We start from the raw sequence: 12,480 nt of genomic DNA, 5'->3' as shown, positions 1-12,480 counted from the left end.
ATTACTGATTGGAAGCTTCCATTCTTGCACACAGTACAAATCTCTTTGTACAAATGCTGATTTTGGCTTAAAAAATTACTCATAACCATTTCATATTTTTAATAAAACATATCCAGTGATGCTGGTCTGCCTTATGACCTGTGGCAGTCACGTCTCACCTTTGAGTTGATATGCTAGCTTTTATACATATTCACACAAAATTTCGAAGAGTATGCGTTTCTGGTGAACATAGACTAGAGTAAATCTTATTTTTAAAAGCAAAAACAAACACCACCCACTGTTATGAGCTGGTTGCTCAGAGCCTGGGCCATATCCAAGAGTATGCTTAAAGTCTAGCCAGTGAAGCACTCAAAAGTGATTCAAGTTAGCAGGTCAATGTACTGTCACCCTGTTTGTCAATACAGCTGAGGGTCCAACATGGATCTCTATAGGACTAACTGCAGTCATTTTTAGGTACCAAAACCCTGGGCGGGCAGGCAGCATTGGAAACACCTGCTGCCCCAGCTAGAAGGGCACAAGTTGCTGCGGCAGCTCTATAAAGCCAGCCTGCCCCCAAAGCCCCAAAGGGGTGGAACGAGGTTGCACTTTGGGGGGTGGAATGAGGTTGTGGGCCAGCCCCTTTATGCTAAAATTATGGTTTTAATGGGGATGGGGTTTCAACTTGGGTGGATATTGTTTATTTGGGGTGGGGTTGTTTTAAATTGTTCTTAAGTGCTGCATGTTAATTTGTATTGTTTAAGAAAAAATTATATTAATATTATATTAATTATATATTATAGAAGAGGTAAATTATATTAATTTTAAATGTGTTTGGGGGGTTAATGTCTTGTTTTGGTTTTAACTATTTACTTGTGTGTATACCTTGTATTTTTATCCTATGAACCACCCTGAGATCTTGTGGTGAAGGGTGCTATATACATCTAATAAATGATGATGATGATGTTGATTGGGGAGGGGAAAACACAGATTTAGGGTCCTGTCCCATAATGCCATGACCCTGAGGTTAGACATTCTTAAGGAATGAGACTGATGTTCTGAGTAGGAAAGAAAACTGCCCTCAGGGCCAGCCCCACATGTGTTTACAAAACCAGCCGCACTCACGCAAGAGGAGCCCATGGCACCAGGAGGGTGTTGTTCTGCCTTGCTCCAGTTCCAGGCTTGCCAGTTCAGCAGCCCTAATGGAACCCAAGTCTCTGGCGGAGTTAATGACTGCGAAAGCAGGAAGGGCTCTGAGATAGAGCTGCATCTCCTGTTCAAGGCTCAGTCTGAGAATGGCAGCTGCTCTGCTGTTATGCAGGATCCAGCCCAAAGCCTGTACAGAGCTATCTCAGGCACGAGGGAGCCTTGCCTTGCCTCACCTTGCCTCTGTACCGCTGAGGCCAGGGATAAAAAAAAAAGAACACACTTATAGATTGCCCCAAACCCTACATTTTCAGGTGAGTTCGTTTTCACCATACCTGGTGTTAGAATAAGAGCTTTACAGGTATAAAAAGAGCCTGTTAAGCATATTCAATAACCTTCCCATACTCAATACCTGACGATGTATGAATACAACAGATCCCAAGAGCCTCCAAGTGCCACCCTGTCGGTCTACATGAAGCATGCGAAGTATCTGCAAAAAACGGATTCCCCTGTGGAAAAAAACCAACAGAATACATAGAAGGCCTATCCGTGAAAATGTGAGTATATTTTCTTCTGAATACTACAATGAAATTTGAAAGCTCATTAGTACTAACAGTACTCAGTCAAATAAATCATTTATCAGTTAGACCAGTCAAAGAAGTTGTTGAGCTTTTCTTAGGGGAGCTCACCCCTTAAATAGCTTATCTTTTTCGCCCACTCACCTGCAGCCTCTATCGTGCAACACAGAGCGCACCAAAGAGGTGCCAGAACGCACCAAAGAGTTCTGGTGAGTTCTGGATGAAAAAAAGTCCTGAGTCAGAAAAAAACAACTAGTAGCTTTGTGGGACAGAAGAGGTAAATTTTATCTGCTTCCTGGGGCAGATCTACGAAATTTTAGTGTTACATTGCTCATTGATTTTGCACATAGCTGTGAAAGGAACAGAGTTTGGGGGGAAACCAGCAGCCATTGAGGTTCCACTTGCAATGACCCGTCCCTCGGGAGTAAAGCTTAATCAAACTGGACAAGACAACATTCTGGGATTTGAAACTGGCCACAACTTTATTGATTCCAGGTGTCAGTAGGCTTTGCCTTAGGCATTGGGTGTGTATCCCTCCCTGCCTCCTGGTGGAAGAATGAGGCATGACAGCGCTGAACATGAGATTGATGGGTCCATCGCAACATGCAGGTCTACATGGATGGCCCTCCCAAGCCGCTGAAGGAAGCTCTTTGGCCCATCTGCCGCATGCCTTGGCTTTTGGACCATGACATGTTAGACTAAGGATTCCACCCCCAATGCCTATATCTGCCAAAGTTGTGACCATTACTATGGGCAGTGCTTTTTTCTGGGGTTACTCAACTGTGCGCAATACTGGCAGCTTTTTTCTCCAAAGATTAAAAGTGAGGCACTTACTGTAACAACTTCAGGGTAAGTACTGGCACCTTTTTTTCTACTGGAAAAAAAGCATTGGCTATGAGGAAAGCAAAACCTGCAAACGGGGCCAATCTGTTTGCAGCCAAATTCCTTCCCAGCTCCAAATACAGCACCCGTTAAAGAACCACAACAAGGCCAGTAATTGCATAACCTATAGGAAGAAATGTTAATATACATACAGGCCCTAAAGCATGAATATGAGGGAGAGATGGGAGGGTGTGCTCTTTGGCTGACTGTGGTCCTGAGATTGGGGACAGCAGGCCTTTTTAAACCCAGAGGGTGGACTGGAAAAAAGCTTGCTCCACTCCGGTCTGATTCCAACCCTTGCCACCATGGACTGGTCTGATTGGCCAGAATTCGGCCTGGCAGGAACTCCCGCCCTCCTACACAGTCAGCACAGGGGGGTTTCCAACTACCGGCGGCCCAGGCCAGCATGGCTCCTGGGGGCCAGAGCCCACCCCCCACCCCAGGACTGGATAAGTGGCCATTATCTCACCCTCTGGTTTCCACCACAGCTCCCAGTGAGCTCAGAGGAAGGGAGATGCCTTTTGTTTTTTTGTCTCTTCCCCAATTCTCCTTTCAGAGCAAGGCCTTCCTGGTTTCCTTTTTCACAAGCAGCTGTCCTGTTTCAATCTGTAGCCTATGTGCTCCCAAACAGCAACATATATGTGATATGCAGATACTGTAAATGCATTTGTATGCAATGTTGTGCTGGAATGTATCTACTCCCACTGATAGATACAGGCAACTTTAATATGGATTCTGAGGACTCCCATGACATGGTCCTTGTTAGAAAACGTAGTAAAAAGTTATGGAAGTTTTATTCCCTGATATTTCATTTTATTTATTTATTTCATGTATTTATAACTGTAAGGCAGCCCTCATTGGGCCAATTAATAGAATAGGAGAGAGTAGAAGGTACGGAAAGGAGGGTGATCTGCATGCAAGGGTGAGTTGAGAAAAGTAAGAGGAAAGGTGGGGGAGAAAGGGGAGTGAGTGTTAAAATGGGGGGGGGCAAGAAAGGGTTGCAGAAAAAGGAGAGAGTAGAAGGCATGGGAATGGGGTTGAACAGGAAGGCAGGGGCATGAAAGGGTCTAAAGAAGAGGAGGGGGTGGTGAAAATAATAATAATAATACTAATAGATATATGTAGCTAGATATAGATGCCAACAAATGTCTTTGTACAGTATAAGTCAGCTCAAGCTTTTTATTGAAAGAGACAATAAATCTAAACTTGACGTATCTTATTGCAGGCATACCTTATTGCAGATGTGGCAAACACCTGTCCATTTGATCCTACACTCAGAACAATAATTGAAGCTATAACAACAATAAGATCTGTTGACAAATGAAAAATGAAACTGTTAATGCATTTTAATGCCATCAAAGGATGGGGGGGCAGAATGTTACAGCCTTTTAGTACTAAAAACAATGAAAATCTATAGCAGGCTTTTTCAGATATAACATTTTTTTTTTTTTACTCCTCCCACAATCATCTCTGCTTTCAGGTCTTGCTTTTTTTTTTAATCTAAGATGACACTGGGATAAAATAAATAACCACATAAACCATAGGGGAAAGGTTTATTTCTTTTTTATTTACGAAAGGCTTTGTCATATCAAAGTTTATGAAGTGTAACGTCTCCAAACCGTCTACAGGGCGGATAAGAAATTGCAGGTGGTTTGGAGAAGATACACTTAGCCATTGTAGGTAAAGGGTAAAGGACCCTGGACAGTTAAATCCAGTCAATGGCAACTATGGGGTGTGACGCTCATCTCGCTTTCAGGCCAGGGAGCCAGCGTGTGTCTACAGACAGCATTTCTGGTCATGTGGCCAGCGTGACTAAACCGCTACTGGCGCAATGGAACACCATGATGGAAGCCAGAGAGCACAGAAATGCCATTTACCTTCCCACCACAGCGGCACCTATTTATCTACTTGCACTGGTGTGCTTTCAAACTGCTAGGCTGGCAGACAGAGCAATGGGAGCTCACTCTGTCAGGTGGATTCAAACCACCGACCTCAGCCATTATACCTCCTTCTGAACAGTAAAACTTTGAGGGTCAAATTAACCCTACCAATGGACATCAGCTACCCAGAACTCTGTTCCTAGTGGCCTGGGAGGGAGGCTTGTTTTCTCCTGCTTAGGAGGGTAGGACCTAAACCAATGGCTTCAAGTTACAGGAAAGGAGATTCTGACTCAACACTAGGAAGAACTTTCTGATGGTAAGAGCTGTTTGACAGTGGAATGGACTCCCTCGGGAGGTGGTGGACTCTCCTTCATTGCCATATATTGCATCTCAGAAAGAGTACAAGAGGACTGAAGGTGGACTGAAGGTGGGTCAGGATGTTAATCCCCATATTAAAGGAGTTGGGGTGGAATATGAGAGAACTCGGATTATGCTAAGGGGCACCTAGAACATAAACAAAGGCAAACACCAACCAGGAATGTAGTGGTTCATAATCTCATAACAGCTTATCTCCCAATAAAATGTGGGCCAATAAAAATATCCATCTTGAAGCATCAGTCAATTCAGTTATACACAAAGCCAGTATATCCTTTCTGCTCAAAAAGGCCATGGGATCAATGTCCAGGTACGATTTTATATTTAAAACAGACGATCTCACCTATTATTGATATAGGCTTCCTAGCAAATCGTATCCTTCCCTTAATACCAACATATTTGCTTCTGCAACCGGCAGACCAGAGCCTCACCACATATTCAGCACCAAAAAACACCACCAAGACAATTTCCTGAAATTAAAAACAATATTTAAGGCTTATTATTTGATAGTTATTATTATTAATAATAACTTTTACCATACATTAATATTTTTGAAAAAAATTGTTTTAAAAGTCAACATAGAAAGGTGGTAAATACAACTAACAAAAGGAATTGAAGTTTCCTTTTCAGACTTTCTTTTCTTTCAAAGGCACAAGGATAAAAGCAGCACGGTGGGTTTATTTTACTCACCACCAACACACACACCCGTTTTGAGGGGAGGGTGGTAAGGATTGTGTTTTGTATATATATATATTTTCTTTTTGTATAAATAAGTGAAATAGCTAATATTCAAGTTTACCCCTAAGATAAGTTGTGCAGCAGGAAATGGCTTTCGTTCAATTTGCTGCTCCTCTTTGTGATCTTCATTTGCAGAACACCGTAACATAAGGACATAGCATACCACAATGTAACATGATTTACATAGATTTCCAGCAAGTCTTAGATCTTTTTAAAAAAGTCAGGCTGGCATATAACAGTTCTATTATTATTATTATTATTATTACTACTACTACTACTACTATATTTTATTTTTAAGAATTTTTTTTGCTATATACAGATTACATACATTCAAAAAATACAGTTGTATAAATAATAAAGAAAAAAATTAGACATTACCTTAACTAACATTTATTGAGTATAGAACAAAAAATTCAAAAATACAAAAATGTGCAAATACAAAAATAAAAATAGAAAAAGATAAGAAAAAGAGTATATCTAAGGGAAAATGAGAGAAAGGAAAAAAGATTGACTTCCTTCGACCACTATACGGTTCCTCTAATCTCATATTCTTGGTTGTCGGTAATCATGCTAAACTTTCTGGAGCGATAATTTGTTTACCTGTGGAGTTTTTAGTCTAGGCTAAGCCAGTCATAATTTTGGGAACCCACTTTCTTCATATAATTTGTAAAGATATCCCATTCTCTCCTGATCTTTTCACTTGGTTGATTTCTTACTAATTTTGTTTGTTTCGCCAATTCAATATATCCACTTAATTTTAATAACCATTCTTCCTTTGTTGGAATTGTGTTGCTTTTGCAATATTTTGCGATCGCAATCTTGGTGGCCATTATTGCATATAAAAAGACTCTTTTGTTGTCCTTTGGGATGTCTGTTGTGAAGATACCTAGTAAAAATAACTCTAGTTGTTGTTTTTTAGAAAAGTGTATCTTAGCATATTTTTTTAATTCTTGGTAAATTATGTTCCAGAATACTTTAATTCTGGGACATGTCCATGTGTTATAGATTCCCATCCTTATGGTTACACCTCCTACACTTACTGCTGATTTTTTAATTCATTTTCACCAATTTTGATCGGGTCAAATACCACCTAATACATCATCTTTAAAAAATTTTCTTTATAACACATGGGAACATGTGGAATGATATTTTTTAAACCAGCAACTGTAGAAATATTTTTTTTGTTGATTATAGTACTAATGTAATTACCTGGACATAGTTGGGGCTGTTTTTGGGGGGTAGGGGAACACTGTATTTGATTGCTTGTATTTGATTATATGTATTTCTTATATTCAACAAAAAAAAAAAATTTTTTTTTTAAAAAAAAGTTTTCTTTAATCAGGTAGCAGGCTGTAAACTTAATGTCCTTTGTCCAGAGATTTCCCCATTTCTCTAATTCTACAGTATATCCGAAGTCTTGCCTTGCTGATCGACATGATGGATGCTGGTCCGGATCTCAGCCACGTGACATTCTGGAAGTCCTTCAACACTGTGGTCTGCATCACCTAGGTCAGGCAGGCGGTAGATGCCATCAAGCCTGAAACAAAGTACGCTGGCGCAATTTGTGGAAGGAGTGCATTCACAATTTCAAAGGACTTTCAGACACTGCCACTGAGGTTAGATGGTGAGGCAAGTTGGTGGCGATGGCTTTGTTGACCTTATCCAGGAGGAGGTAAGGAGACTGACTGAGGGGCAACAGGCCTTGAGTCTGGCGGAGCTGGTGAGGTCACATTCCAGTTCAGAAAGCAGGGAAGAGGATTATGATGGTGAGCAGGATGAGCAACCCACCTGGCCTAGGCCTTGGTCCGCTTTTCAGAACTCTTCAGCACTGTCATGAAGGACATCATCTCCTAGTATGACTCCTGCATGGAACAAAGCCTAAATATCCAGTGTGCAATTGTGGACAGTGTGTGGCCATACAGGGAGATGTTTGACTAACTGAAGAGGCAAAAGCACAAGTTGCCCATCACTGTGTTCCTCCAGCAGCAGCATAAAGTGCATCTGAATTCTAGCCAAGGACTTTGAGGGACAGGTCCAACCCCCTTGTTGTTTCCACATCATTCTCCAGCGATGAGGAAGACTGAGAGCTACCATTACCATCCTTCCTGCCTGTCTGGTAAGTGATGCTGGTTTTCCAAGGGTTTACAGAGGTTTAGAAGGTGTTTGCAGACTTTTGTGATGGTGTTTCAAATATAGGCAATTTGACCAATGTACACAGGGCCTCAGAATGTAACCCCCATATAAATGGGGAGTTGTCTGTACACACCTACAATGAAAACTGTGGTACTTCCTTCTGAGTAAACATGTGCAGGATTGTGTTATGACCATTTCTTACAAGATGTGTTCTAAAACAGAAGATAGATAGTATATAAATATAATTAAGGCTGCAATTCTTAATCTTCTTGCCTGGGAGTAAGACTCATTTAATTCAATAGAACTTCCTTTTGTGTGCACATGGTTAGGGCTGTGCTCTTAGTAGTTAGTTAGTTAGTTAGTTAGTTATGTAAGTAAGTAAAATAGATATTGATAATTTTGGCTTTTTCAGCTTTTTATAACAAGTTTCTAACAGGTATACATACAGATATTTCACAGAATATTTTAAGTTAAATCACTTACCATCCAAAAAAGTGTCCCAGTGGCAAATTCTGCATAGTATTCAATAGTGGACAGAACGCTAAAGATTAAACAAACCAGCACCAATAGAAATCTGTTAGAAAAAGAAAAAAGGAATCTGCTTTCAGTGACAAAAAAGCCATAGTTCACTTCAAAACCATACTTCAAATATTGTTACTTACACTTTTCCCATATCCCAGTGTTGAGCTTCCAGGATATTCTTACCATCATTAAAATGGTGTCTACTTTGGCAGAAACTCTAACTATAAAATATGTCTGCTACCAAGCATAAGGAAGCATAGAAACAAATATACGATTATCCCATTAACAGATGACCACCTTTTAAGCTTGCAGTTCGAATTCCATTCAACTCAAAATGTTGCATTTGCATTAGTAAGTGGTACATTTGGAAATTTTTTAGTGAGAAATCAAGAAAGCTTATACTGCCTCAAACTTGGTCTTGATTTAAAAAGATGCTAATAGCATGTTTTAGCCATTAGTTCATGGTCATATTTTGATACTGCTAAACCTCTCCAGGCGGGATGGTTTATTTTAAGTTGCTAACTGGGTAAAAGGCAAACCTGCATTCTAAGTGAGGTGGAAGTAGTTTGTACTTCTATAGTGCCTTGAATACAAATAGCTAAAATACATATTGCACTAAATTCATAGTTTGGTAATGTGGAATTATTATTATTCAACTTTAAATAAGAGCTGCAGGCGGGTCTGATCAGAACTGTAATTAAGAAAGTGTATACTGTATATAATTGACAACACCTTTACCTAAAACTAATGAAGTCTTCTATTTTCATTGGGAGATAAGCTCCCATCCCAACATAAATATTCTAGCAATATTTATTTGCTACAATGTGTGTTACCTTCCCTTTAGTCTTCTTTTTTCACAGCATGGTACAGCAGCGTTTGTAGGAATCATGGTGTGGAGATAAAGAATTCCCACCCACGCTGCAGGCCCAGTGAGGCCAGGTAACTCACAACTGCTATTTAAAGATATGAAAAGTAAAGGAATCACACCACAAACTGTGTGTTTGATGTAATCTGTAGTTTAGGCCTCAAAATGCGGTGAGTGTGTTCCGAACACTTCCACTACACGTCAGTACAAGAATGGGAAACCTGTGGCCCTCCTGATGCTGTTGGATTCGAACTCCCATCAGCCCGAGGAAGCAAGGCCAATGGCTGGGGTGATGAGGGTTGCAGTTGAACATCTGGGGAGCTACAGGTTCCCTATCTCTACTTGGAAAGGCCTTTCTTCCCTCACCTTGAGGGTGGATAGTTATGAGCACTAGCCCATAAGTACTGTGGCAATTTGGGAACAGTCCGAAAGGCAACTGTGGTTTTATTGACGTAAACTCGGAAGATAAGTCATTTTTGGCTCACAACACAACAACTGTAAAAAATCATTTGGGGACGCAGACAGGAATCATGTTTTCCCAACAATTTGAGAGAGAGAGAGATACAGTAGTAGGTGTGTTTTGATAAAAGTGTTCTGGATCTCACTATACAACTCCTATGGACGGAAATTTTAAGCAGATAGCATTAACTGCTTTAACTTAAGCCTTTGCATAGGCAAATATATTTTATAACAACAGCTTCAAATAGACTATCAGCAGCACAAAGACAATCTGTCATTAGTATAACCAGCTGTCCAATTATAAATTAAGGTCAAGCAGAAAAGGTCAGTTGGTTTTAATCTGAGGATCACAGATGGTTTCTCTCTCTCTCTCTCTCTCTCTCTCTCACACACACACACACACACACACACATACACCCCCCCCCCAGATATGAGTAAATTCTAGGCCACACCAAGCTCAGGTCCATGATTTTCACATGGCAAAAGAGCCAGATGGACTCCTTTACAATGCAACTCAAAGCTTTAAGGATCTCCTTCAAGGCACAGCAAAAACTTTTGATTTCTTGCTTTCCTTCGAGTTTTTAAACCGGTATAAATTCAACAGGAATAAAGTTTAGAAGAGTTTGTCATATTTCAGATATGATGTACAATGCACATAGAATCATAGAATTGTAGAGTTGGAATGTATTCTATATTATAAGTAAATGTTATATATACACATAAAGACCACATAAACACAAAACTAAACTAAATTGTAATTCAGTTTTATGAATATTGCCACTTGCCAAGCCTAGCTATATATGTTGGAACCTGCCCTGAGTGGCGTATAAATAGTAAAACTCTCACTGTGGAATGGGACATCATTGGAGAAATGTTGGAGGGTATGGGGAAGAGGACCAACAGGGAGAAGAATAGAATGGTTTGGAGTGGCTGAAATCCTGAACAAAAGATGCATGCTGCAGTGTTCTATTACACGGCCCCATTCCTATATGTGCTTATGTGCATATGCATGTGCTTATTAGGGGTTGTGGTGATGCCCTGGTCAACCCCCCCCCCACACCCCTCAGTGATTCCCCCTCATAGGTACCAAATGAAAGGGGGATGAAATGCCCTGAAAGGAGGATGGGCTTGGACCTCTTTTCATTTGTTGTTTAGTCGTTTAGTTGTGTCCGACTCTTCGTGACCCCATGGACCAGAGCATGCCAGGCACTCCTGTCTTCCACTGTCTCCTGCAGTTTGGTCAGACTCATGTTGGTAGCTTCGAGAACACTGTCCAACCATCTCCACTATGACCTGTCCATAGCTTCCCTGAGTTATTCAAGCCCCTTCGCCACGACAAGGCAGTGATCCATGATGGGGTTGGACCTCTTAGGGAAGGCAAAAAGGGCCCTTGGATATACTTGCTGGTTCGCTCCCTCTCATTTGCATGACCAAATTAGAGGTATTGCTTGGATTAGACATGGCACCAGGTTTTGGATAATCAATTAGGCAATCACATCCTATTGCTTGTGACTGACACACCTCCATAGGTGCTTTTCCTGTTTACTGTAATTATGTTCTCAAAGTGAAGTCCAATCACTTATGTAGTTCTGGCTTATTCACCGAGTTCCAGCTAAAGTAAGCTACTCAATAACCAGGCCTAACCTCATTCTTGTCTACATTACTGAATAATCACATGCTGCTATGTTGTAAACAAGCTTTAAGAGGTTAAACAAAAAGCCATTGGGGTCAATTGTGCACCTGCTTTTCTGTTTCAACTTAATACTCCACAAAACAAGCAACCAGCAGGTCACTTGCAACTACAGTAATGTAACCTGCACGTCTTCCTGACTGCAAGTTTATATACATACGTGAATGATAGAACGTTTGGAGGTAAGTTCCAACCTAAAAATAGTGTTTCTAATAGTTCAAGCATTTTAAGGTATCTTCTTCCTAACGGATGAAAATTGAGAGGAACACACTGCTAATTCATTTGCTAAATGTTTTCAGCATCACTAACCAAGATGGGCATATAAGTCCCCAAGTTCAAACCTCAACTGTGCTTAAAAGATTTCTTCCTCTGACATTAAGCTCTCCAGGGAAAGTGTGGGAAGAGGGATACTGGCTGGGGCAGTGGAGAGAGCTGATGTATTTCAGTTCTGGCTTTATTCTATTTCTTTTTGTGTTTATTCTGAAACTCAATAGAATATATATAGAAACTTCTTACTCTTTCCAGCAGATCCACACCATACATTTAGAGCACATTCACACACATTTAAAGCAGACGGCTTCCTCCAGAGAATCTTCTTAACTGTAGTTTATTAAGGGTGCTGGGAACTGTAGTTCTCTGAGGCTAACACTACACCGTGTTAGCCCTGCCATCCTGTAGGGTGAAGTGACCCATGTAAGGGTGAAGTGACCCACGGGGAGGGGGGTGGACCAGAAGATGGAGGCAGAAATTGCTGTATGAATGGGGCAGCAAGACTTTTTGAAACAAGGATGTGTTGGTATCAATTGGGCTTCATTTTAGCCAGCAACATATTTTAGACTGGCCCTGGCCTTGTATCATTTGGTTTCGAAAATAAGCCTAACTCACCTCTGAAGGTTGTTGTGACGAGGACAATGTAATAAACAAAACGTGTCTTGTGAGTTTACAAGTAGGTTATAAGGATAATAGCATTTCTCTGTTTGCATTCCAGATGGTGGAGAGAAAGAGAGGGCTGTTTGGTACTCAGCCTTTCTTTAAAAATAAATTAAAAATTGCAGCTCCCATAGCTTAAGAGCTATTTCTAAAATGAGATGTTTTCTAGAAGGTCTTTTACATGCTTAATCCCTTGATGGTTCAATGCACACTATGTCTTTCTTGAGTTGTCTGCTCTGCACATTTTTCAGCTTTCCAGTTTTGGCACAGATTGTCATGTTACATGTTGGAGAAGACTCACTTTAG

The 12,480-nt window shown here is 40.6% G+C and overlaps 1 protein-coding gene across 3 annotated transcripts in view; it reads right to left on the bottom strand.

Annotated features, from left to right (window-relative positions):
* The window catches only part of LOC117046421 (potassium voltage-gated channel subfamily KQT member 1-like), a 293,603-nt gene that overhangs the window by 257,958 nt on the left and 23,165 nt on the right, over positions 1-12,480 (bottom strand). For all 3 annotated transcript variants that reach the window (XM_033148232.1, XM_033148231.1, XM_033148233.1), the window contains exons 3-6: positions 8,192-8,282; positions 5,181-5,307; positions 3,814-3,892; positions 1,535-1,631 (exon numbers count right to left, since the gene is read on the bottom strand). In XM_033148232.1, the coding sequence (XP_033004123.1) occupies positions 1,535-1,631; positions 3,814-3,892; positions 5,181-5,307; positions 8,192-8,282 (394 nt within the window). The remainder of the gene's footprint in view (positions 1-1,534; positions 1,632-3,813; positions 3,893-5,180; positions 5,308-8,191; positions 8,283-12,480) is intronic.

Source organism: Lacerta agilis, chromosome 5 (genome assembly GCF_009819535.1).
Source record: "Lacerta agilis isolate rLacAgi1 chromosome 5, rLacAgi1.pri, whole genome shotgun sequence".
Taxonomy (NCBI): domain Eukaryota; kingdom Metazoa; phylum Chordata; class Lepidosauria; order Squamata; family Lacertidae; genus Lacerta; species Lacerta agilis.
The sequence above is the reverse complement of the archived record's forward strand: the minus strand, read 5'-3'. Positions and strand labels throughout refer to the sequence as shown.